Source organism: Pristiophorus japonicus, chromosome 24 (assembly GCF_044704955.1).
Source record: "Pristiophorus japonicus isolate sPriJap1 chromosome 24, sPriJap1.hap1, whole genome shotgun sequence".
NCBI classification, from domain to species: domain Eukaryota; kingdom Metazoa; phylum Chordata; class Chondrichthyes; family Pristiophoridae; genus Pristiophorus; species Pristiophorus japonicus.
In genome coordinates, this window is record NC_092000.1 from 9,540,578 (window position 1) to 9,566,930 (window position 26,353).

Sequence of the window (26,353 nt, forward strand, 5' to 3'; positions counted from 1 at the left end):
TAAAATGAAAAATTACATTTTGGGTGAAAATAATAACATTTTAATCCGGCCCAAAATTTACATGAACAAATTTTAAATGTTTTTGCATGTTTTAATCATTTAAAAAATGTTAATTTAACATTTATTTTATCGCTTACGCTGGTAAAAGCATGCCCCACGCCCGCTTTTACTAGATGTAAGGGTTTCATGGGCAAATAGCCCAACTCTGCGGCAGCGAAAGTGTTTCTGGGGCGCTTGTGTCAAGGAGAAAGGTGAGGGATCGCAATTTCCGGGTTTTCTCAGAGTCGGGGCGCATGAAACCCGGAACCTGGGCTATTTGGAGGACTACCGGTGGTGTTAAAGTTCGAGCCGGGCCGTTCAGGGGTGATGTCAGGAAGCATTTCTTCACACAAAAGGTAGTGAATGTCTGCTCTCTCTCGTTTGACCCCGCAACTTCCGGGCCAATAAACTGGGGGTGATCGCCAAATGCCATCTCTCCCCTCCTCCTGTCTGGCCCCACAAAAGTTAATTATGCAACAAAGAAAAATATTGAGCGCTGTGGTTCCACCTTTAATTCATGCACCAAAACAGTGCAAATAACCGAGTGGGCTGTTGGGAACTGAAAGTGAAAGAAAGAGACAACTCCGATTTGAAGCATTGAGGAGCAGCACACGCAGTTATTCAGATCGTGCAGCGGGGAAGAGTCATCATGCATCAAGAGATCACCGAAGAGAATGTGGAGGTACTCTTTCTAATAATATCGCCGGTGGGTTTGTATCAGAGTTCGGTCAGTTCCAAGCAAGGATTCTCAACTGGTGAGAAAGCCAAGTGGCGGGAGTCCAGAGCATGGGGCATAATATTAAAATCCGAACCGGGTTGTTCAGCGGTGATGTCAGGTAGCACTTCTTCGCACACAGTGCCGTGGAAACCTGCAACACTCCTTTTCCCGCACCACACAAAAAACCGTTGTGGGCTGGAGTGGTGTAGGGTCAATTGAAAATTTCAAAACTGAGATTAATTGAGATTTTTGTTAGGTAAGGGTATCGAGGGATATGGAGCCAAGACGGGCAACGAAGTTGAGCTGAAGATCAGCCATGATCTAATTGAATGATGGAACAGCTTCGAGGGACTGAATGGCCTCCTCTTACGTCCCTAAGGCTGGACACAGTGTATCCCCTTTGTGGAAGGGCTGCGCGGTTCGGAGTTTGAGGAGTACGCGGTTTAGTGAGATCGTGATACACAGGCAAGAGTGTGCATGTCTGTTGGAAATGAAACTAGCCGTATTTGTTTCATCAAATTTCACCGCATCCTGTGAGAGGAAGTCGTCTTAAAGATGGACAATTATTTTGTATTGCAAAATAAAAATTTGGAGGAAATGCTTTAGAAGAATTGCAGATTTAGCTCCCAGGGGTGCCTCGGTGTTAAATGCTCCATATCGGGTGGTTCTGACTAGGAAGATCCTACGTTCTGTGGACATTCTGGGCTGGGTTGGCTGATCTCTCGTTTAAGCAGTTGGATCATTCGGTTCGTTGGCTTGGGTGACCAGAGCTCGGGCTGGAGGGGCTAAACAGCCAAGGTTCCTGATTGCTGCCTTTGCTGGGAAGTGTGTAGGTATTGGACTCTGCCATGACGGCCCCAGTGTGCAACAGCCTGCTGATAATTGTTTCAGTCTGTCCATGAAGAATGGCCACATGGAGCAGGTACTGTCGACCGGTGCCCAATCTCCAGTTGGTTCTTTCAGGAGAGGAGAGAAACCTGAAATTAAATAAGAACGTTGGCAAACGGAGAAAAGAAGGACTTGCATTTCTATAGCACCTTTCACGACTTTGGGACATGACTAAACGCTTTATAACCAATGAAGTACTTTTGATTGAGGAGAGGCAGCAGACAATTTGCGCACAGCAAGCTCCCACAAACAGCACCTCTCAAACCTGTGACCTGTACCACCTAGAAGGACAAGGGCAACAGGTGCATGGGAACACCATCACCCTCCAAGTCACACACCATCCTGACTTGGAAATATATTGGCCGTTCCTTCATCGTCGCTGGGTCAAAATATTGGAACTCCCTCCCTAACAGCACTGTGGGAGCACCTTCACCACACGGGACTGCAGCGGTTCAAGAAGGCGGCTCACCACCACCTTCTCAAGGGCAATTAGGGATGGGCAATAAATATCGGCAACACCCATATCCCTCGCTGTGAGACACCTGTGTGAAGACTGAAGACTATGTGGGGGTCCTATGTTGACTCCTGACCTATGGGCCCAGAAATTCCGGCCTCCTGGGTCCGTATGGAGTGTGTACGGACCCGGGATGGCATCGCAAAAGCCGGTTTTCAGTACACAATGCGCATGCGCTGAAAACCTGCCTTTCCGACCTGTCAAGCTGGAGCTCAACAGATCATCTGTATTTTGGGAGCGAGGGCATTTGCAAGGGCAAGATTGCGGGATTTACCCAGTCCTCAAAACTCTTGTGTCTGATAAAAGCAGATGCACAACCTGGCATAAGAGTTCTAAAACACACTTTAAACATAAAAATAACATTTTTAAAAACACATTTTATTTTTAACAACCCTGCCCACTACGATAAATTTATTTTAAACCATAATTTAAAAAACTTTTTAAAAACTCAAAAAAGAAAATTTTCTCAAGATATTTATTAACTTTAATTTCAATTAATTTTAATCATGTGAGGTGTGTTTTTTATTGGTGTTATTGTGTTTGTTTATCTCAATTAATAGCAATGAGAACTGGTAGATATGGAGCTACCAATGCTATTAATTGAGAATACTGTCCCTGATTGGCTGAGCAGTCACACATGACTGCACCGTCTCCGTGGGAACCCGGAGGATGGGAACGCGCTCCGCAGCGCGGGAAGACAGGGCCTCCCCACCGGAATCCCACGCTCCTCCGGGGCCACCGGGTATTTTCGGAAAAATTCTCCGGCCGGAGGCGTCCGAAAGAAGCCTCCTACCGGAATTTCAGGGCCATGATTCTAGAAATGCCATAGCGGGTGGCCCCCACTCTTTGAAAGCTTCTTATCAGCTCTAAGATGTCAGCTTGGCTCAGTGGTAGCTCCAGACTATGAGCATTTATTCTCGGCTGACACTCCAGTGAGGAAGTGCTGCACTGTCAGAGGTGCCATCTTTCCGATGAAGCCAAGGCCTATCTCGGTAGGATGCGAACAGATCCCATGGCACTATTTGAAGAAGAGCAGGGGAGTTCTCCCGGTATCCAGTGGTCCCTCAACCAAGATCACCAAAAGAAAGTAGGTTTACCTCACGAACGTTCTGACGAAGGGTCACAGACCTGAGCCGTTAACTCTGTTTCGCTCTCCACAGATGCTGCCTGACCTGCTGAGTATTTCCAGCATTTTCTCTATTTATTTTAGGTTTATCTCATTGCTGTTTATGGGAGCTTGCTGTGCACAAATTTGGTTCTGCATTACAACACTGATCACACGTCAAAAGTAATTGGTTGGCTGTGAAGTACTTTGGAGCATCCAGGATATGAAAGGCGCTATATAAATGCAAGTTTGTTCCTTTTTTCATCTCTTGTGTTCCCCCAACATCAAAGCAAAGAGATATCTGTGCTTGAAGCAGCCACAGTAGCTACAGGGCTTGACAGGGTAGATGCAGGGAGGATGTTTCCCCCGGGCTGGGGAGTTTAGAACCAGGGGTCACAGTCTCCGGATAAGGGGTCGGCCATTTAGGACTGAGATGAGGAGAAATTTCTTCACTCAGAGGGGGGTGAATCTTTGGAATTCTCTGCCCCAGATGGCTGTGGAGGCTCAGTCTTTGAGTATATTCAAGACAGGGATCGATAGATTTTTGGAAATTAAGGGAATCAAGGGATACGAGGACAGTGCAGGAAAGTGGAGTTGAGGTAGAAGATCGGCCACGATCTCATTGAATGGCGGAGCAGACTCAATGGGCCAAATAGCCAACTCCTGCTCCTAATTCTTATGTTCTTAATAGAAAGATGGGAGGGAAAGTGAGAGAGAGAGAGCACTCGGATAATGCGGAGACTCGTGCCTCTGCAGCCCTAATTGGAAATCAATAATGATAAAAGTTAATGGTTAACCAATTTACTTCAGTCAGGTTTTATTTTGCTTCATGTTCTGTATTGGTTCCCCCCCCCCCCCCCACTGCCCCCCGGCATATCCCCTCCCCCAATCTGCACTTCCCGAAGGCACCAATTTTCTTTTAATTCATTCCTTCACTTTTAAAGACCCCTTTCTGAGGCAATAGGTGCCCCAAACCCCTCACATGGCCAGCCCAATAAGGGCTTTGTTTGAGTTGTGTGGAACTCGATGTACTGGCAACGCTCTGACCCAGCCAGATTGGGATCAGCAAACAGAACTGTTTACCCTTTCAAAAAAAGATCCTAGCAGGTCACTGTAATTTCCTCACAGATTTTTTCTCTTCCTTCATGAGAGAGAAAAAAAGAAAGGACTTACATTTCTATAGCACCTTTCACTACCACCGGACGTCTCAAAGCACTTTACAGCCAATGAAGTACTTTTGGAGTGTAGTCACTGTTGTAATGTGGGAAATGCGGCAGCCAATTTGCGCACAGCAAGCTCCCACACACAGCAATGTGATAATGACCAGATCATCTGTTTTTGTTATGTTGATTGAGAGGTAAATATTTTCCAGGACATCGGGGATAACTCTCCGGCTCTTCTTCAAAATAGTACCGTGGGATCTTTTACGTCCAGCTGAGAGGGCAGGCGGGGCCTCGGTTTAATGTCTCATCCAAAGGTCGGCACCTCCGACAGTGCAGCGCTCCCTCAGCCCTGCACTGGGAGCGTCAGCCTAGATTGCTGTGCCCGTGTCCCTGGAGTAAGACTTGAACCCACAATCTTCTGGTTTCTCTGTTAATTTCTATGTTGAGATCCATTAGAATGACAGTATAACCCACAGAATAAGAACATAAGAAATAGGAGCAGGAGTATGTCATACGGCCCCTCGAGCCTGCTCCGCCATTCAATAAGATAATGGCTGATCTGATCATGGACTCAGCTCCACTTCCCTGCCCGCTCCCCATAAACCCCTTATCTCCTTATCCCCTTATCAGTTAAGAAACTGTCCATCTCGGTCTTAAATTTATTCAATGTCCCAGCTTCCACAGCTCTCTGAAGCTTCAAATTCCACAGATTTACAACCATCTGAGAGAAGAAATCTCTCCTCATCTCAGTTTTAAATGGGCGGCCCCTTATTCTAAGATCATGCCCTCTAGTTCTAGTCTCCCCCATCAGTGGAAACATCCTCTCTGCATCCACCTTGTCGAGCCCCCTCATTATCTTATACGTTTCGATAAGATCACCTCTCATTCTTCTGAATTCCAATGAGTAGAGGCCCAACCTACTCAACCTTTCCTCATAAGTCAACCCCCTCATCTCCGCACCTCCCCTTATGTTACAATAGTAACTCTGCTTCCAAAGTACTTCATTGGCTGCGAAGCGCTATGGGACATCCTGAGGTCATGAAAGGTGCTATATAAATGCAGGTCTTTATTTCTGTGCCTGAACATCACCATGGCAGTAATCACCGCGTAATTTAATAACTCAGCAACAGGTGAGTTCTCCTTTCCTATATATGACTAGAATCTCCAGACAGAACAAATGTGAGTTAGCCGTCTACTGTGATACAATAATTGCAAAGTGCAAACAACCAAGATACACTTTCCAAAATCAACTTGCATTTATATAACGCCTTTAACGATATAAAATGTCCCAAGGCGTTTCACAGGCGTTATAAGACAAAAATTTAACACTGAGCCACATAGGGAGATAATGGTCCAGAAATCCCGGCCTTCCCAGGTCGGTACGGAGTGTGTACGAGGTGGGTACGGACCCGGGAAGGCATCGCAAAAACCGGTTTTCAGCGCACAATGCGCATGCGCAGAAAACCGCCTTTCCGATCTCTCAAGTTTCTGGCTTGACCGATCCTCCGCATCTCGGGAGCCAGGATATTCGCACGGGTAAGATTGGGGTATTTACCCATCTCTTGCCCAGCATAAGAACATAAGAACATAAGAATTAGGAACAGGAGTAGGCCATCTAGCCCCTCGAGCCTGCTCCGCCATTCAATAAGATCATGGCTGATCTGGTCGTGGACTCAGCTCCACTTACCCGCCCTCTCCCCATAACCCTTAATTCCCTTATTGCTTAAAAATCTACCTATCTTTGACTTGAAAACATTCAATGAGCCAACCTCAACTGCTTCCTTGGGCAGAGAATTCCACAGATTCACAACCCTCTGGGAGAAGAAATTTTTTCTCAACTCGGTTTTAAATTGGCTCCTCCGTATTTTGAGGCTGTGCCCCCTAGTTCTAGTCTCCCCGACCAATGGAAACAACCTCTCTGCCTCTATCTTGTCTATCCCTTTCATGATTGTAAATGTTTCTATAAGATCACCCCTCATCCTTCTGAACTCCAAGGAGTAAAGACCCAGTCTACTCAATCTATCATTATAAGTTAACCCCCTAATTTCTCGAATCAGCCTCGTGAATCGTCTCTGTACCCCTTCCAAAGCTGGTATATCCTTCCTTAAGTAAGGTGACCAAAACTGCACGCAGTACTCCAGGTGTGGCCTTACCAATACCTTATACAGTTGCAGCAACACCTCCCTGCTTTTGTACTCCATCCCTTTCGCAATGAAGGCCAACATTCCATTTGCCTTCCTGATTACCTGCTGCACCTGCAAACTAACCTTTTGGGATTCATGCACAAGGACCCCCAGGTCCCTCTGCACCACAGCATGTTGTAATTTCTCCCCATTCAAATAATATTCCCTTTTACTGTTTTTTTTTCCCCAAGGTGGATGACCTCACACTTTCCGACACTGTATTCCATCTGCCAAACCTTAGCCCATTCGCTTAACCTATCCAAATCTCCTTGCAGCCTCTCTGAGTCCTCTACACAATTTTGTTGCACTACACTCTGTCCCCTCTTCTAGGTCATCTATGTATATTGTAAACAGTTGTGGTCCCAGCACTGACCCCTGTGGCACACCACTAACCACTGATTTCCAACCGGAAAAGGACCCATTTATCCCGACTCTCTGCTTTCTGTTCGCCAGCCAATTCTCTATCCATGCTAATACATTTCGTCTGACTCCGCGTACCTTTATCTTCTGCAGTAACCTTTTGTGTGGCACCTTATCGAATGCCTTTTGGAAATCTAAATACACCACATCCATCGGTACACCTCTATCCACCATGCTCGTTATATCCTCAAAGAATTCCAGTAAGTTAGTTAAACATGATTTCCCTTTCATGAATCCATGCTGCATCTGCTTGATTGCACTATTCCTATCCAGATGTCCCGCTATTTCTTCCTTAATGATAGTTTCAAGCATTTTTCCCACTACAGATGTTAAACTAACCGGCCTATAGTTACCTGCCTTTTGCCTGCCCCCTTTTTTAAACAGAGGCGTTACATTAGCTGCTCTCCAATCCGCTGGTACCTCCCCAGAGTCCAGAGAATTTTGGTAGATTATAACAAATACATCTGCTATAACTTCCGCCATCTCTTTTAATACCCTGGGATGCATTTCATCAGGACCAGGGGACTTGTCTACCTTCAATCCCATTAGTCTGTCCAGCACTACCTCCCTAGTGATAGGGATCATCTCAAGGTCCTCCCTTCCCACATTCCTATGACCAGCAATTTTTGGCATGGTTTTTGTGTCTTCCACTGTGAAGACGAAAGCAAAATAATTGTTTAAGGTCTCAGCCATTTCCACATTTCCCATTATTAAATCCCCCTTTTCATCTTCTAAGGGACCAACATTTACTTTAGTCACTCTTTTCCGTTTTATATATCTGTAAAAGCTTTTATTATCTGTTTTTATGTTTTGCGCAAGTTTACCTTCGTAATCTATCTTCCCTTTCTTTATTGCTTTTTTAGTCATTCTTTGCTGTTGCTTAAAATCTTCCCAATCCTCTAGTTTCCCACTAACCTTGGCCACCTTATACGCATTGGTCTTTGATTTGATACTTTCCTTTATTTCCTTGGTTATCCACGGCTGGTTATCTCTTCTCTTGCCGCCCTTCTTTTTCACTGGAATATATTTTTGTTGCGCATTATGAAAGAGCTCCTTAAAAGTCCTCCACTGTTCCTCAATTGTGCCACCATTTAGTCCTTGTTTCCAGTCTACTTTAGCCAACTCTGCCCTCATCCCACTGTAGTCCCCTTTGTTTAAGCATAGTACTCTCGTGTCTGACACAACTTCCTCATCCTCAATCTGTAATACAAATTCAACCATATTGTGATCACTCATTCCGAGAGGATCTTTTACGAGGAGATCATTTATTTTTCCTGTCTCATTACACAGGACCAGATCCAAAATGGCTTGCTCCCTTGTAGGTTCTGTTACATACTGTTCTAAGAAAAAATCCCGTATGCATTCTATGAATTCCTCCTCCAAGTTACCCCCTGCGATTTGATTTGACCAATCGATATGTAGGTTAAAATCCCCCATAACTACTGCCATTCCTTTTTCACATGCCTCCATTATTCCCTTGATTATTGCCCGCCCCACCATGAAGTTATTATTTGGGGGCCTATAAACTACGCTGACCAGTGACTTTTTCCCCATACTATCTCTAATCTCCACCCACAATCATTCAACATTTTGTTCAGCAGATGTCCTGAAAACTCTTGCACCTGATAAAAGCAGGCACATAGCGTAAGAGTTTTAAAACACACAAAAACATAATAAAATATAAAATATAATATAAAAAACACATTTTATTGTTTAAAAAACCCTCCCACTATAGTAAGTTTATTTTAAACCATAATTAAAAAAACTTTTTAAAATTGAGAAAATATATTTTTTTTTATAAGACATAAATAACTAATTTAAATGAATGTTAAATATGTGGTGTATTTTTTTCTATCTTTTATTTCTGGCTGTGTGTTTGGGGGCATTTCTCAATCATAATGGGAACTCCAACTTCCGGAGTTCCCATTATTATGAATGAGAAAATACTGTACCTTGATTGGCTGCCCAGAGCCATGTGACTGCAGCTCCAGCTCTGCGGATGTCCTGATGGCACGCGCTCTGATGCGCGGGGAGAGGAGGCCTCCGGGCCGGGATCGCAGGCGGGCGCAGCAGGAACAGGTAGGTGCGCATCTTTTTTCCCCAAATCAGCACTCAGGCGGTGCCACCGCCTCAGAAATGGCCGTAACCAATTTCAACCCCGAAGAATGGACCCTTGGAGTAGGCACCAGCGGGCGTTGGTATCCATTACAGGCTGGCATCTAAATGTTTTCTTTGACATAAAGCTTCTCTATTCTTCCCCGACAGCTGGAGAAGAGTGTCCGGAGGCTGAGGGAGAAGTTTCACACCAAGGGCATTCCTATTACGACTGCCGTGTCTCTGATGAGGAGGTACAACAATGACTATGACCTGGTGTCACAAGAAATTCTGCGACTGAAGGACCTGGAGGATGGTAGGTGTCGTGTATTTGCTTCATGGGCTCTTTGCTTAATAGCAATGTGTTGCTATGAATTCTTAAGAACTAGTTGGTTTATTAGCAAAGGTTTAACGATCACACTACACATTACCAGTTCAACCACCAGGCTCACAACCACCTGCCTCATCGTGGGTCCCCCGAACCCAACTGGCTGGGGTTTTATTGAGTCTTGTGATCACCACGTGACTGGCTAAGCCACTCACAACGCAACAGCTCCACAAACCTGTGAGCATACTCACAGGTGCATACATTACAGTAGGTTTACAATCCAAACAGTGGTTGAGGGAGTACCTGAGCCAATAAAATCCAGGGAGATCTGAAATTCGATGCCCGGCCTGAGTGAACTAACCTTAGATCTCAGCTACGATTGGCTTTGGCGCCCTCTTTGGTCAAGGTGGTGAAAGTTGAACAAGGTTCCCATTCTTGACCTCTGTCCGATGACCCCTGCTGGAGGTGCATGTGCATGTGTGTGCTTTGGGTCTGGACAGGGATGGAGCTCTGCAATCTGGCCTCTTGGAGTTAGTTGGCCTGGCGACACTCACTGCCAATGTTCAGTACCCTCTAAGTTGAGTTACAGGAGGGCAGGCACGGGGCCAGCGGCCAGCAAAGGGGCCAGCACCTTCGGGAGAGGAGAGAGTAGGCGGTGAAAAGCCGGCTTAAAAAAAAAACCACGAGGTGACTTTTGGAGTGTAGTCACCACGTTCAAACGTTGACCAAACTCAGTGTGCCTTGTGCTTCCAAGCATTCTAATCAAGGCCACTAGCTTGTAGTGTTCCTGGTAACAATGAGCAGAATCACAGGGCGCGATCCCAAACATCGGTTCAGAAAACCCAGAAGTGCATGTAATGATTGGAATTTGACTTCTTCATGACCTTGATCTAGTGGACCGGGTTACAACAAAAACAACAACAACTTGTATTTATATAGCGCCTTTAACAGGAGTATTATGAGGGGGAAAAACTTGACACTTGAGCTTTATAAGAGGAAATTAGGGCTTGGTCACAGAGGTAGGTTTTAAGGAGCGTCTTGAAGGAGGAAAGAGAGGCGGAGAGATTTAGGGAGGGAATTCCAGAGCTTAGGGCCCAGGCAACAAAAGACACGGCCACCAATGGTTGAGCGAGTTTAATCAGAGATGCTCAGGAGGGCAGAATTAGAGGAACGCAGACATCTCGGGGGGGGTGGGGGGGGGCGGTGTTTTGGGGCTGGAGGAGATTAGAGATACGGAGGTACGAGGGAATATCTGTATCATTGTTCAATCTTCTGTACATGAAATGAAGCATCTCGTGTGGCCAGTTATCCAAGAGGACCTCTTACAAACCGTGCCTCACCGTAACCAGGTCTACTTGACTGTGTTTCTTTTAAAAGAATTGGATTGAGGAACTAGCGAGGTGTCACAGAAGGTCAGTTGCTCATCCTCTCGGTGTCTCTGGAGTCTCCAGTTGCCCAGGTCGGTCTGCTGTCTGTTCAATTAACCTGAGCAGGTGACTGAAGGGTCCAAACTATTGACTGTTTTTTGCTGCAATTGGCCCCATCTAAAGCATTTACTTCCTCAGTGCATCGTTCCTTTAGGTGAAAAACAAAAGCAAAATACTGCAGATGCTGGAATCTGGAAATGCTGGAAATCTCAGCGGGTCAGGCAGCATCTGTGGAGAGAGAAACAGAGTTAACGTTTCAGGTCGATGACCCTTCGTCAGAACTGGCAAAAGTTCGAAATGTAACCAATTCTTAAAGAAGTGCAGGGGGCAGTGAAAGGGGGAGGGGAGGGGAGAACAAAAGGGAAGGTCTGTGATAGGGTGGAAGGCAGGAGAGATTAGAGAGACAAAAGAGATGATGGGCCGAATGGAAATGGTAATGGCAGGAGTTAGGAAACAAAAGATGAGTCTAGATAGGATGTGAATGGTGGAATAAACACCAGCTGCCCTGGGAAACAGGGAAAAATATCCTTTAGGTGAGATCAGCTTGCTGATGCCATGGTAGCTTCACTTGGGATCTCGCCAATTTGGGTTGTTCTACGCGTGCTGGAGAGCGACGGCTGTGAAGAGGACGATTGGATTGGACATCACCAAGGTCCAGGTTGCTGATTGGAGCGTGGGCAGGTACTGCAGGAGTGTCGAGGTTGGGGCGCAGGAGCGGCGAGAGATTGTAGAGGGATGTGATTGGGGCCCAAGGAGAGGCGTGTGTTTGGGGCCCAGAAGAAGTGAGGGCCCAGGGGCAGCACGGGCCCAGCCCACACTGTGCGATATGTGCGCGCACTGGGTCCATGCAGCAGAGCTGGTCTCCAGTCGTCCTGGTTAACCCTCGCCACTGGACCAAGACCTCGCTCTGTCAAGCCCGTGTGGTGGCTGGTGTGCAACGGTCACCCCACGTTAAAAAAATCCACCCACGGGCATCTTCCACCCTTCAGGATGTAGTTCGGGATCGGGAATATTAGGTCCTTCATTGAAACATCTGTGAACTCATCCCTTTTTGTTGTGGAAGCAAGTCATCCTCGATACGAGGGACCGCCTATGACAATGACGGTGTGTGTTCGAGGTCACTCTTTGGCAGGAGGTGGCAGTGGCTGGTAGATGCTCTGCCGGGTAACATGCTGACCTGGGCAAGAGCTGATCGATTGAGACGGGCATGACTCCTATAGCTTTCTTTCTTTCAGATGCAGAGGACGCTGAGGTGGCGAATAACCCAGAGAATTGGGTAACGTTTTTATCTTCCAACGTTCCTTTCTCGTGCTTTTAAAGGTTCAATTGTTCCACAGAATTGCAAACCCTGCCTGTAAGGGACAAACACTCATTCGCACAATGGCAGAGCTTAGCCATAGAATGACCCACCCAGTTTCCCGCTGGTTAAGAACTGGTCGTTTTAAACGTGAAGATTCAACCATACCGAGGCCCTCGCACACATTCAAATTCTCTGGCAGAGAGCAATGAACTGATACTCGGGGATAGCTGTAAGAAGACAGATACTTGTCTAAAAATACTTGTTCTTGTTTCCGTTTCCGTTTCCTGAGCAGCTTGGCATTCTGGCTGCCGCCTTATTACTTCATGGCAGCTTTAAGATTCTGGGAGGTTTCAATAAGGTAGACGCAGAGAAGATGTTTCCGCTTGTGGGAGAAGGGGCCACAAATATAAGATAGTCACCAATAAATCCAATAAGGAATTCGGGATAAACTTCTTTTACCCAGAGAGTGGTGAGAATGTGGAACTCGCCACCACAGGGGGTGATTGAGGCGAATAGTATCGATGCATTTATTCCCTCAGTCGCCTCATCTTAACCTTTGCCTGCAGCCCTGTAAAGGTTTGTTTGAAGTGTGACATAAATGGCAACGGCTGTTCAATGTGGCTGACTGCAAAGCTGATTAGATCCCACAGCAGAACCCGCAGAAAGCCAACAGCCTGATCGGACCTATGCACCGGGACAAATTAAATGTTTTTTTTTTAAACTATGCAGCGGTTTTGTAATGTTCACAACATCCGTGGCTGCTTTTGCCCTGGAAACGGCTGGCTCAAGAAGCGCCTTTGTGGATCTAATTAAAATTCAGTTTAGGATTTAGAATAGCTTGGAGTAACTTAAGAACATAAGAAATAGGAGCAGGAGTCGGCCACGTGGCCCCTTCGAGCCTGCTCCGCCTTTCAATAAGATCGTGGCTGATCTGATCTTCGGCTCAGCTGCAAGATCAGATCCCTTGATTCCCTTATCGTTCAAAACTCTGCCTATCTTGGAGAGAAGCAACAAAATGAAGATTTGTGTTAATTTTAAACATGGATCAAACATTCATTCCAAAGGCTGGTCACTGATGCAGAGCATGGAAATACATTAATGGTACTTGTTATATATGCAGACTATAGATATACTCTCTCTGTAGTCACTGTATAGTTGCATAAGATGGAGGCTTGTCACCTGATGTACTATCAATAAGGTTTACACACTGTGTATATACTATGCTGGCACCACTAGAGGGTGCAACTGGTGGAGACTGGGGTTTCCTGCCCCTGTGGCAGAGGCTGTCCACCAGAGGGCACTGCAGTGGGAAACCTGAGGGTCACCTGCATAGGTGTGCAGGGCCCAGTATAAAAGGCTGCCCACCTTGCTTGTGCCTCACTCTGGAGTTACGAATAAAAGACCAAGGTCACTACAGTTTGAGTACAACACATTGCCTCGTGGAGTCATTTACAGACATAACAGTACTGATGGTTTATTTTCCTCTTTCTTCCAACTCCTTCCCCCACCATGCACCATCCACAGAATGCACCAGTAAATAATGAGGAAATCAGCAACCCAGGGGTAAGTGTTAACCACTTTCTTCCGTCATTGCGTTGGCCTTGGCTCGGGTAGCGCTCTCACCTCTGACTCACATGGTGGTGGGTTCAAGTCCCACTCCAGGGGCTTGAGTGCACAATCAAAGCTAACTCTCCAATGCAGTGCTGAGGGAGTGTTATATTGTTGGAGGGGCCATCTTTTAGATGAGCCATTAATTTGAGGCCTCACTCACCCTCTCGGGTGGAGTGTCAGTTGTGGCTCAGTGGGCAGCACTCTCGCCCCAGAAGGTTGTGGGTTCAAGTCCCACTCCAGGGGCTTGAGCACAAAAGAAATCTAGGCCGACACTCCCAGTGCAGTGCTGAGGGAGCGCTGCACTGTCAGAGGTGCCGTCTTTCGGATGAGACGCTAAAACGAGGCCCCGTCTGCTCTCTCAGGTGGATGTAAAAGATCCCATGGCACTATTTTGAAGAAGAGCAGGGGAGTTCTCCCCGGTGTCCTGGGGCCAATATTTATCCCTCAATTAACATAACAAAAACAGATTATCCGGTCATTATCACATTGCTGTGTGTGGGAGCTTGCTGTGCGCAAATTGGCTGCTGCGTTTCCCACATTACAACAGTGACCACACTTCAAAAGTACTTCATGGTCTCTGAATCACCTCCTTCTGTGCCGAAGTTTCTGGGACTGTCTGTGAAGCACTTGGGACCTCCTGATGATGTGGAATGCGGTTCCGGAGAAGCTTGCGTGACAATTCTTGTGTTTTTTTTAATTCTTCACAGAGCGAAGACGATGATGACCGAGACCTACAGGTACAGCCACAGGATCCATGTGCGGGACTGGGTGTTCGAGAGTGGATTCCATACCAGTGTCGGGGAGCCTGACTTCTTACTCATTTAACTTTGCTGCTCCTGCTAATCGGGGGGCACAATCTAAGTGAATTCAATGTGTAAAGGATGTGCCACCTCTACAAATATAAATACGACTAGTTCTCTGCTCAGAATCGGCCACCATGTCTGGGAGGGCCGATTTTATTTTAAATTGGGAGGTGGCATATGTTGATATCGTCTGGTCCAGACTTGACCTGCCATCTTCTTTTCTCCTGATTACTTCCTGCACTGGGCCTCACCCTCGATCTCAGCGGGCTAACTGTCTCACTCCGTCCCTCACATTAACCCACCGAAGGGCGTGGATTTTAATGTTGGCATCCTACCCGATGTCAACTCGAGGTGATCCAAAACCCGGCTGCCCCGTGTCCTAACTCGCACCGTGTCCCGCTCACCCATCACCCCCTGTGCTCGCTGCCCCGTGTCCTAACTCGCACCGTGTCCCGCTCACCCATCACCCCCTGTGCTCGCTGCCCCGTGTCCTAACTCGCACCGTGTCCCGCTCACCCATCACCCCCTGTGCTCGCTGCCCCGTGTCCTAACTCGCACCGTGTCCCGCTCACCCATCACCCCCTGTGCTCGCTGCCCCGTGTCCTAACTCGCACCGTGTCCCGCTCACCCATCACCCCCTGTGCTCGCTGCCCCGTGTCCTAACTCGCACCGTGTCCCGCTCACCCATCACCCCCTGTGCTCGCTGACCTACATTGGCCTCGATTTCAAAATTCCCATCCTTGTTTTCAAATCCCTCCATGGCCTCGCCCCTCCCTATCTCTGTAATCTCCTCCAGTCCCACAACCCCCCGAGATGTCTACACTCCTCTAATTCTGCCCTCCTGAGCATCCCTGATTATAATCACTCAACCATTGGTGACCGTGCCTTCTGTTGCCTGGGCCCCAAGCTCTGGAACTCGCTCCCTAAACCTCTCCGCCTCTCTACCTCTCTTTCCTCCTTCAAGACGCTCCTTAAAACCGACCTCATTGACCAAGCTTTTAGTGACCTAGACTAATTTCTACTTAAGCGGCTCGGTGTCAAATTTCTTATCTCATAATACTCCTGTGAAGCGCCTTGGGATGTTTCACTACATTAAAGGCGCTATATAAATTTAAGTTGTTGTCAGTACCACACTGAGGCACACTTCCATCCGCTGGGTTCTTGGCTGATTTCATGCCGTCTTGTTTAATGAAAATCGAAAGCTGTGTTATGTCCCTCATGATTCACTTTCTTATTTTTTTGTGATTGTACCAGGGGATAGCAGATCGCTTAAAGAGGCTCCCACTGACACAGGAGAACTTGCAAATGTTTGACTTGGCAATGAGAGGCGAGATACCCTGCGATCAAAGACAGTTTGCATGCTTGACATGTGACCGGGATTGGTGGCGGGAGGTCCCCGAGAGGAAATTGGTAACTTTACTGCTTTGACCGGAGCTCTTGGTGATCAGTGCCATTAGTCCCGTCGTAGAAACCATTTTACTTTCCGTCTCTCGTTAGAATATTTGTCTGACTTTATTTATTACACGGGATGTACGGCACAGAAACAGGCCATTCGGCCCAACCAGTCCATTCCGGCGTTTATGCTCCACTCGAGTCTCCTCGAGGTTGGTGTACCCCAGACTGTGCTAATGACCCGCTCATCCCTGAAGTTTAGTAGGGGGGAATTACATCTGAGGATTGGCGATGTGACCCGCTCCACCACAAATGCTTCAGTGGGTCAGAGTTTCAGCCCCCAAGAAATTTAGCCCTGACTTCAGTCTCTGGTCTTTTTGTTCCTAAATTTTAGTTTTATTCTTGGGAGCAAAAATTAAATCATAAATGGAGTTCTGGCTTTCAATATTCTAGTCGACTCAGGAATTTGTTTTCAGAATTTGTTCAAAAACAAATGTCCCAATAGCTTCACAACTGCGTGCAGTTCTGGTCACCGTTTGAGCGGAAGGATGTGATTGCACCAGAGCCATCTGATTTCCTGCCACCTGTCTCTGGAAGTCCGGAGTGAAGGTTCGATTAGATGGACTTCCCCTATTGGGCCCCAGTGGGCAAATGCGTCACATGATACTGGTGGCTGAGTAGTGCACGAGAGAGGATACAGAGGAGATTTGTGAGGATGTTGCCAGGACTGGAGAATTTTAGAGATGAGGAAAAATTGGATAGGCTGGGGTTGTTTTCTTTGAAATAGAGGGGGCTGAGGGGAAGATCTTGTTGAGATGTGTAAAATGATGAGGGGCCTAGATAGAGTAGATAGGAAGGACCTATTTCCCTTAGCAGAAGGGTCAACAATCAGGAGCACAGATTTCAAGTAATTAGTAGGAGGATTAGAGGGGATTTGAGGAGAACTTTTTTCACCCAGAGGGTGGTGGGGGTCTGGAACTCACTGCCTGAAAGGGTGGTAGAGGCAGAAACCCTCATTGTATTAAAAAAGTACTTGGATGTGCACTTGAAGTGCCGTAACCGACAAGAAATAATTTTCAATTTTCAATCTTGTTTCTTCAGTGAATATTTTAGATAACATCCTCATAAGAAATGTGGTCCTAATTAAGCACTGGGGTTCATTTCTACGCCGGCACGGAGAAGTTGGGCCAAATGGCCTGTTTCTGTGCGGTAGACTCAATGTGACAAAGCATTTTATAGCGCTTTTACCTTCCAGTATTGTGTGTGTGTTTGTTAAGAGCTGAAAAGAGAACTGGGTTTGCAGCAATAATAAACTGAACCTCTCCGCAGATCTCACGATGCCGTCGCTGTAAAGCAACTTTTCAGGCGGTGCCCAAGGATCAGGAATGGGGCCTCGCCAAGTATAACTGCCCTCACTGTGATCACTCTTTCAAGTAAGGTCTAGCCCCGGCATAATTCTGTATCCAAAACTTCAGAGTATTAAACGGATGGTCTGCGCCCATTTCTACCAACCTCTGGGTGATAGGGCGTTGAACATAAGAAATGGGAGCAGGGTTAGGCCATTCGGCCCCTCGAGCCTGCTCCGCCATTCAATGAGATCACGGCTGATCTTCGACCTCAGCTCCACTTTCCTGCACTATCCACATATCCCTTGATTCCCTTAATATCCAAAAATCTATCGATCTCGGTCTTGAATATACTCAACGACTGAGCCTCCACAGCCCTCTGGGGCAGAGAATTCCAAAGATAAATCACCCTCTGAGTGAAGAAATTTCTCCGCATCTCAGTCCTAAATGGCCGACCCCTTATCCTGAGGCTATGACCTCTGGTTCTAGACTTCCCAGCCAGAGGAAACATCCTCCCTGTATCTACCCTGTCAAGCCCTGTAAGAATGTTGTATGTTTTAATGAGATCACCTCTCATTTTTCTAAAGTCGAGAGAATATAGGCCTAGTCTACTCAATCTCTCCTCATAGGACAATCCCCCCCCATCCCAGGAATCAGTCTGGTGAACCTTCGCTGCACTCCCTCTGTGGTAAGTATATCCTTCCTTGGGTAAGGAGACCAAAACTGTACACAGTTTGCAGTAAGACATCTTTACTCTTATACAAAGCAGCCCAGGTCTCAACTGGGGCAAGTGATGTCACCCCCTCTTTGCATAAGGTGTTTGAGCTAGGGTTTTTTAGACCTGCTCATCTGTATTTTGATTTAACAAAACACAGTCCCTCCCTGCTGCAGTGAGTGACAATGTACGAGAATAGTCTTGTTTGGTGCCTCTCTTTGAGGTTGTGTAAAGATTTGTTCTTGTTGATGGCTCAAGAGAGCTCTGAACTCCAGCTAAACAACACTTAATGGGCCTGTGTGGAGGAGGACAATTAATCCCTCTCCAAAAGTGATTTCCACCAGCCCTACAAAGAACTGCTAATCTCAATTATCAAAAGTATTTCCTCTTTGTAAATGAGATCTGTTGGACTTAGTAACGAACCTCCTGTGTGCTTTCCGGACACTAAACCATGCTGGGGTTGCCAACGTCATCATCATCATAGGCAGTCCCTCGGAATCGAGAAAGACTTGCTTCCATTTTTAAAATGAGTCCGTAGGTGGCTGAACAGTCCAATACGAGAGTCACAATCTCTGTCACAGGTGAGACAGACAGTGGTTGAGGGAAAGGGGAGGATGGGACTGGTTTGCCGCACGCTCCTTCTGCCTGCGCTTGATTTCTGCACGCTCTCGGCGATGAGACTCGAGGTGCTCAGCGCCCTCCCGCACTTCCTCCACTTAGGGTTGCCAATGTGCCTGGCGACCAATGGCGGGAGAGTGGGCGGGGCGGGCCGGGCCGGTTGGAGGTCATGTGACCAAACCTCCCAGCATACGTCCAACCAGAGCTTGCCGATCCTGACCCATGGTGACATTGAGTCTTCTTTCGCATTGTCAGGGGCTTTGGGCAGATGGGGCTCCCTGCTCCGTGCTACAGGTGCAGGAGCATCGTCCTGCCCATCCGGATCATTCCGCGCAAAAGACTTCTGAGGAGACCGGGAACGGGATCGGAGCGCCGGAGAGAACACAGTTGCTGCGCCGAGGACTGTTACAACAGGCAAGGTAACAAACGCCGTCTTTCTTTCTCAACAACTTCCCGTGTGTCCAGGCCTGGCGAAGGTGACTGCTGTCTTCAGCTTTAGTACAACAACAACTTGCGTTTATATAGCGCCTTTAGCGTAGTGAAACGTCCCAACGCGCTCCACAGGAGCGTTATCAGAGTAAAAGCCTGGTCAAAGAGATAGGTTTTAAGGAGTGTCTTGAAGGAGGAAAGAGAGGTGGAGAGGTTAAGGGAGGGAGTTCCAGAGCCCAGGCAACAGAAGGCACGGCCACCGATAGATTAGCGATTATAATCAGGGATGCTCAGGGCAAAATCTGAGGAGCGCAGACATCTCGGGTGGTGGGGTGGGGGGGGAGGTTTGTGAGGCTGGAGGAGATTACAGAGATAGGGAGGGGGCGAGGCCATGGAGGGATTTGAAATCGAGGCATTGCTTAACCGGGAGCCAATGTAGGTCAGCGAGTACAGGGGGTGATGGGTGAGCGGGACTCGCTGCGAGTTAGGACACAGACAGCCGAGTTTTAGATCACCTCTAGTTTACCTAGGGTAGAACGTGGGAGGCCAGCCAAGAGTGCGTTGGAATAGTCAAGTCTAGAGGTAACAAAGGCATGGATGCGGGTTTCAGCAGCAGATGAGCTGAGGCAGGGGCGATGTTACGGAGGTGGAAACAGGCAGTCTTAGCTGTGCTGTGGATATGTGATCGAATGTTCATTTCAGGGTCAAATATGGCACCTAGGATGGTACAGATTTATTAACAGGATGCCCTTTATTTAGAGTGGTAATTGTACCTGTGCGCACCCCAGGGGCTTTCTAAAGGTGTTTTTAACTCAACAACTTGCATTTATATAGCGCCTTTAACGTAAAATGTTCCAAGGCGCTTCACGGGAGCGGTTACAGACAAAATTTGACACCGAGCCACATAAGGAGATATTAGGACAGGCAGCTGGTGAGGATTCTGCCATTCACACCCTATCTAGACGCATCTTTTGTTCCCTAACTTGTGCCATTGCCATCTCAATTCAGCCCATCATCCTTTTTGTCCTTCTAATCTCTGCTGCCTTCCACCCTATTACAGACCTTCCCTTTTGATCTGTCCTCCCCTCCCCCCTTTCACTGCACTTCCATAAGAATCTGTTACATCTCAAACTTTTTCCAGTTCTGACGAAGGGTCATCGACCTGAAACGTTAATTCTGTTTCTCTCCCCACAGATGCTGCCTGACCTGCTGAGATTTCCAGCATGCTCTGTTTTTATTTCAGATTCCAGCACCGACAGTAATTTGCCTTTGTATCAGGACAGGTGACAGGCACTGTGAAAACTATTGGGCTTTTCCAAAGAACTAAACTATTTCTGGCGTTCCGATTCTCCGTAGCACGAATCGTGATATTTGGTCCGTGCTGATTGGAGATGGTCTTGCTTATTACCTATCACTTCATTGGTCAATGGCTAACCTTTGAAGTGAAAAATTGCTCAATTGCTGTCAACCTTGCATACCTCGAGGCTAGAGATTCTGAATCTCCAAAGTCTCTTCACCATCTACAAGGCACCGGTCAGGAGTGTGATGGAATACTCGCCACTTGCCTTGATGAGTGCAGCTCCAACAACATTCTCAAGAAGCTCGACACCATCCAGGACAAAGCAGCCCACTTGATCAGCACCCCATCCCCCACCTTCAACACTCACTCCCTCCACCACCGGCGCCCCCTGGCTGCAGTGTGCACCATCTACAAGATGCACTGTAGCAACTCCCAAACCCGCGACCTCTACCACATAGAAGGACAAGGGCAGCAGGCGCATGGGAACACCATCACCTCCACGTTCCCCTCCAAGTCACACACCATCCTGACTTGGAAATATATCGGCCGTTCCTTCATCGTCGCTGGGTCAAAATCCTGGAACTCCCTCCCTAACAGCACTGTGGGAGCACCTTCACCCCACGGACTGCAGTGGTTCAAGAAGGCGGCTCACCACCACCTTCTCAAGGGGCAATTAGGGATGGGCCATAAATGCCGGCCTTGCCAGCGACGCCCACATCCTGTCAATGATTTTTAAAAACCTTGTACTGTATGCTTAAGCTAAATAAGGACAGTCCTGAGACAAGCCTCAAAATAATGGATCTGATGTTACTGCAGCCGACACAGAGAGAAGATTTAATCCCAATTGTCTGGGCTGGACCTCGAACCAGATCGCTGAGGCAAGAGGGTGCTGCCCCAGCAGACTGCATCTACTAGCCCTCCCTCCCTCCCTCGTGCTTGTATTAAAGGGGCCTTCGACTTAACCAAGAATTTCCTTGTCAGAAGTGTCAGCTGTGGCTCAGTGGGCAGCACCCTCGCCTCTGAGTCAGAAGGTTGTGGGTTCAAGTCCCACTCCAGAGACTTGAGCACATAAATCTAGGCTGACACTCCCCGTGCCAGGGCTGAGGAAGTGCTGCACTGTCACCGTCTTTCGGATGAGATGTTAATCCGAGGCCCTATCTTGGGTGGAAGTAAAAGATCCCACAGCACTGTTTCAAAGATGAGTAGGGGAAACATAGAAAATAGGTGCAGGAGTAGGCCATTTGGCCCTTTGAGCCTGCACCACCATTTAATATGATCATGGCTGATCATGCAACTTCAGTACCCTCTTCCTGATTTCTCTCCATACGCCTTGACCCCTTTAGCCGTAAGCGCCACATCTAACTCCCTTTTGAATATATCTAACGAACTGGCCTCAACAACTTTCTGTGGTAGAGAATTCCACAGGTTCACAATTCTCTGAGTGAAGAAGTTTCTCCTCATCTTGGTCCTAAATGGCCTACCCCTTATCCTTAGACTGTGACCCCTAATTCTGGACTTCCCCAACATCAGGAACATTCTTCCTGCATCTAACCTGTCCAATCCCGTCAGAATTTTATATGTTTCTATGAGATCCCCTCTCATTCTTCTAAATTCCAGTGAATATAAGCCTAGTCGATCCAGTCTTTCTTCATATGTCAGTCCTGCCATCCCGGGAATCAGTCTGGTGAACCTTCGCTGCACTCCCTCAATATCAAGAATGTCCTTCCTCAGATTAGGAGACCAAAACTGAATACAATATTCCAGGTGTGGCCTCACCAATGCCCTGTACAACTGCAGTAAGATCTCCCTGCTCCTATACTCAAATCCTCTTGCTATGAAGGCCAGCATACCATTTGCCTTCTTCACCACCTGCTGTACCTGCATGCCAACTTTCAATGACTGATGTACCATGACACCCTGGAGTTATCCCCGGTGTCCTGGGGTCAATATTTACCCTTCAATCAACATAACAAAAACAGATTATCTGGTCATTATCACATCGCTATTTGTGGGAGCTTGCTGTGTGCAAATTGGCTGCCACGTTTCCCACATTACAACAGTGACTACACTCAAAAAAGTACTTCATTGGCTGTAAAGTGCTTTTGGGACGTCTGGTGGTCGTGAAAGAAACATAGAAACATAGAAAATAGGTGCAGGAGTAGGCCATTCGGCCCTTCGAGCCTGCACCACCATTCAATGAGTTCATGGCTGATTATTCACCTCAGTACCCCCTTCCTGCTTTCTCTCCATACCCCTTGATTCCTTTAGCTATAAGGGCCATATCTAACTCCTTCTTGAATATATCCAATGAACTGGCCTCAACAACTCTCTGCGGCAGGGAATTCCACAGGTTAACAACTCTCTGAGTGAAGAAGTTTCTCCTCATCTCAGTCCTAAATGGCTTACCCCTTATCCTTAGACTGTGTCCCCTGGTTCTGGACTTCCCCAACATCGGCAGCATTCTTCCTGCATCTAACCTGTCCAGTCCCGTCAGAATTTTATATGTTTCTATGAGATCCCCTCTCATCCTTCTAAACTCCAGTGAATAAAGGCCCAGTCGATCCAGTCTCTCCTTTTCTGTCAGACCAGCCATCCCGGGGATCAGTCTGGTGAACCTTCGCTGCACTCCCTCAATAGCAAGAACGTCCTTCCTCAGATTAGGAGACCAAAACTGCACACAATATTCCAGGTGAGGCCTCACTAAGGCCCTGTACAACTGCAGTAAGACCTCCCTGCTCCTATACTCAAATCCTCTCGCTATGAAGGCCAACATGCCATTTGCCTTCTTCACCGCCTGCTGGACCTGCATGCCAACTTTCAATGACTGATGAACCATGACACCCAGGTCTCGTTGCATCTCCCCTTTTCCTAATCTGCCGCCATTCAGATAATATTCTGCCTTCATATTTTTGCCCCCAAAGTGTATAACCTCACATTTATCAACATAATACTGAATCTGCCATGCATTTGCCCACTCACCTAACCTGTCCAAGTCACCCTGCAGCCTCTTAGCATCCTCCTCGCAGCTCACACCGTCACCCAGTTTAGTGTCATCTGCCAACTTGGAGATATTACACTCAATTCCTTCATCTAAATCATTAATGTATATAGTAAAGAGCTGGGGTCCCAGCACTGAGCCCTGCGGCACTTCACTAGTCACTGCCTGCCATTCTGAAAAGGACCCGTTTATCCCGGCTCTCTGCTTCCTGTCTGCCAACCAGTTCTCTATCCACGTCAGTACATTATCCCCAGTATTTTGTGCTTTAATTTTGCACATCGATCTCTTGTGTGGGACCTTGTCAAAAGCCTTTTGAAAGTCCAAATACACCACATCCACTGGTTCTCCCTTGTCCACTCTACCAGTTACATCCTCAAATAATTCCAGAAGTTTTGTCGAGCATGATTTCCCTTTCATAAATCCATGCTGACTTGGACCGATCCTGTCACTGCTTTCCAAATGCGCTGCTATTTCATCTTTAATAATTGATTCCAACATTTCCCCCACTACTGATGTCAGGCTAACCGGTCTATAATTATCCGTTTTCTCGCTCCCTCCTTTTTTAAAGGCGCTATATAAATGCAGCTCTTTCTTTCTTCCTTGCTAGAGCCTCACGTTCCTGGCACGCACTGCGTCCACCCACGGACCCGGGCTGCCCGCGGCCTACCCAAGGTACTGCAGCCCAGCCTGAGCCACGAGTCGACAGGATCCACCGTGGCCAGCTGTGTCTCCCAGGGCTCCCTCATGGAGTGCGACGTGGACAAAATCATCCTGGAGGATCTGAACGAGGAAAACGAAGACCTATGAATGGCGTGAGTCGAAGCTGGCAGCGTTCCTTGGCTCGCCCCGGCAGAGGTCTCGATCCTTTGTGATCCGGGATTATCCGGGAGCCTGGAGTGGATGGACTGGTGGTTGCTCTCCATGCGCACAGATTGTGTCAAGCACCGATCCCCTGGGATGGGGCACATTGTGTACGCTGGGCCAGGCAAGACTGCTTGGTCATTATTTTTATTAAATCCACTCTGCCTTCAAACTGTTTGATGTTTACTGAAATCATTGCACTAAACAGTCCTTTTACTCTTAAAGGAGAAATAAACCTTTGCATCGGAAGGCCAGAAGGTATACAAGATGTAGGAGTAGTCCATACGGCCCCGCGAGCCGTGAAATCATTGGCTGACTTTCGACCTCAACTCCTCTTTCCCGCCTGGTCCCCATATTCCTCGCTTCCCCTACAATCCAGAAGTCTATCGATCTCAGCCTTGAATATACTCAATGCCTCGGCATCCACAGCCTCTTCATACAATCACAGAAATTTACAGCACGGAAGGAGGCCATTCGGCCCATCGAGTCCGCTCCGGCCGACAAAGAGCCCACCCAGCCTAATCCCACTTTCCAGCTCTGGGTCCGTAGCCCTGTGGGTTACGGCACTTCAGGTGCACATCCAAGTACTTTTTAAATGTGGTGAGGGTTTCTGCCTCTCCCACCCTTTCAGGCAGTGAGTTCCAGACCCCCACCACCCTCTGGGTGAAGAAACTTCCCCTCAAATCCCCTCTACACCTCCCCCCAATCTTTTTAACTCCAAGACCTCCTGATTGTTGACCCCTCTGCTGAGGGAAATAGATCCTTCCTATTCGCTCTATTCAAGCCTCTCATAATTTTATACACCTCAATAAGGTCTCCCCTCATCCTCCTCTGTTCCAAAAAAAAACAACCTATCTAATATTTCCTCATAGCTAAAATTCTCCAGTCCAGGCAACATCCTCGTAAATCTCCTCTGTACCCTCTCTGGTGTAATCACATGCTTCCTGTAATGTGGTGACCAGAACTGCACGCAGTACAGAGAGGGATAAACTCGGTCCCGACCTGTACCTGAGTGGAATTCTGAAAAAAGAACGTTCCACGTATTCGAGCAAAGAACACGCAGAACTGGAACCCAGTGGGTCGTCACGGCAACATCTTTGACCCGGAGACAAAGTCAAGAGTTGAGAGGTTATTGAGGCGGAGAACAAGATCATTCAAGCAGAGGGACATGGCAATCGATGGAGACATAGGTACAGAAGTACAGGAGGAGGCCATTCAGCCCCTCGAACCTGTTCCACCATTCAATCAGATCCTGGCTGATCTGTATTGTAACTCTGATTTTAAGGTTATTTCCCCTTGTCTTAGACTGCCCCACCATACAATGATAGAGATTTACAGCACGGAAGGAGGCCATTCGGCCCATCGTGTCCGCGCCGGCCGACCAAGAGCTACCCAGCCTAATCCCACCTTCCAGCTCTCGGCCCGTAGCCCTGTAGGTTACGGCATTTCAAGTGCACATCCAAGTACTTTTTACATGTGGTGAGGGTTTCTGCCTCTACCACCCTTTCAGGCAGTGAGTTTCAGACCCCCACCATCCTCTGGGTGAAGACATTTCCCCTCAAATCCCCTCTAAACCCCCCCCCCATTACTTTAAATCTATGCCCCCTGGTTATTGAGCAGAAAGATTTTTTCTCTCTCCTAGCCATTCCTTTCAAAATCCTAAAACCCTCGGTCAGATCACCCTTTATTCTTTTATAGCCTCGGGATTAGTTTGGGCACTACAAATAGAGAGGAACAGACCATCTAGTCAAACTCTAGATACTCGATTGGAACTGGGCAGACCAGAGTATCTGTACTGTACTCTAACTGCACCCTTACTGAATGACTGATGTGTTTGGCTTAGTCTGGCAGAGCATATAATCCAGATCTGTTAGTCGCTCATAATCAAAACAGCTTATTTCTTTATTTTTATATTAGTTCTAGGATGTGGGCGTCGCTGGCAAGGCCGGCATTTATTGCCCATCCCCAATCACCCTTGAGAAGGTGGTGGTGAGCCGCCTTCTTGAACCGCTGCAGTCCGTGTGGTGAAGGTTATATATGCAGACTATAGATATACTCTCTGTGTAGTCACTGTATAGTTGCATAAGATGGAGACTTGTTT

General features: G+C 47.5%; 1 protein-coding gene across 2 annotated transcripts; it reads left to right on the forward strand.

Annotated features, from left to right (window-relative positions):
* Window positions 1-635: 635 nt before the first annotated feature.
* On the forward strand, window positions 636-24,412 carry LOC139237802 (shiftless antiviral inhibitor of ribosomal frameshifting protein homolog). 2 transcript variants are annotated; one of them, XM_070867019.1, is made up of 9 exons: window positions 636-721; window positions 9,296-9,440; window positions 12,115-12,155; window positions 13,704-13,742; window positions 14,498-14,527; window positions 15,848-16,003; window positions 17,315-17,418; window positions 18,920-19,083; window positions 23,999-24,412. In XM_070867019.1, exons 1-9 carry the CDS (start codon window positions 689-691, stop codon window positions 24,196-24,198), a joined length of 912 nt encoding a protein of 303 aa, XP_070723120.1. In that variant the 5' UTR covers window positions 636-688; the 3' UTR covers window positions 24,199-24,412. The 2 variants fall into 2 exon arrangements, with proteins under 2 accessions (XP_070723120.1, XP_070723121.1); XM_070867020.1 differs by lacking the exon at window positions 17,315-17,418.
* Window positions 24,413-26,353: the final 1,941 nt, after the last annotated feature.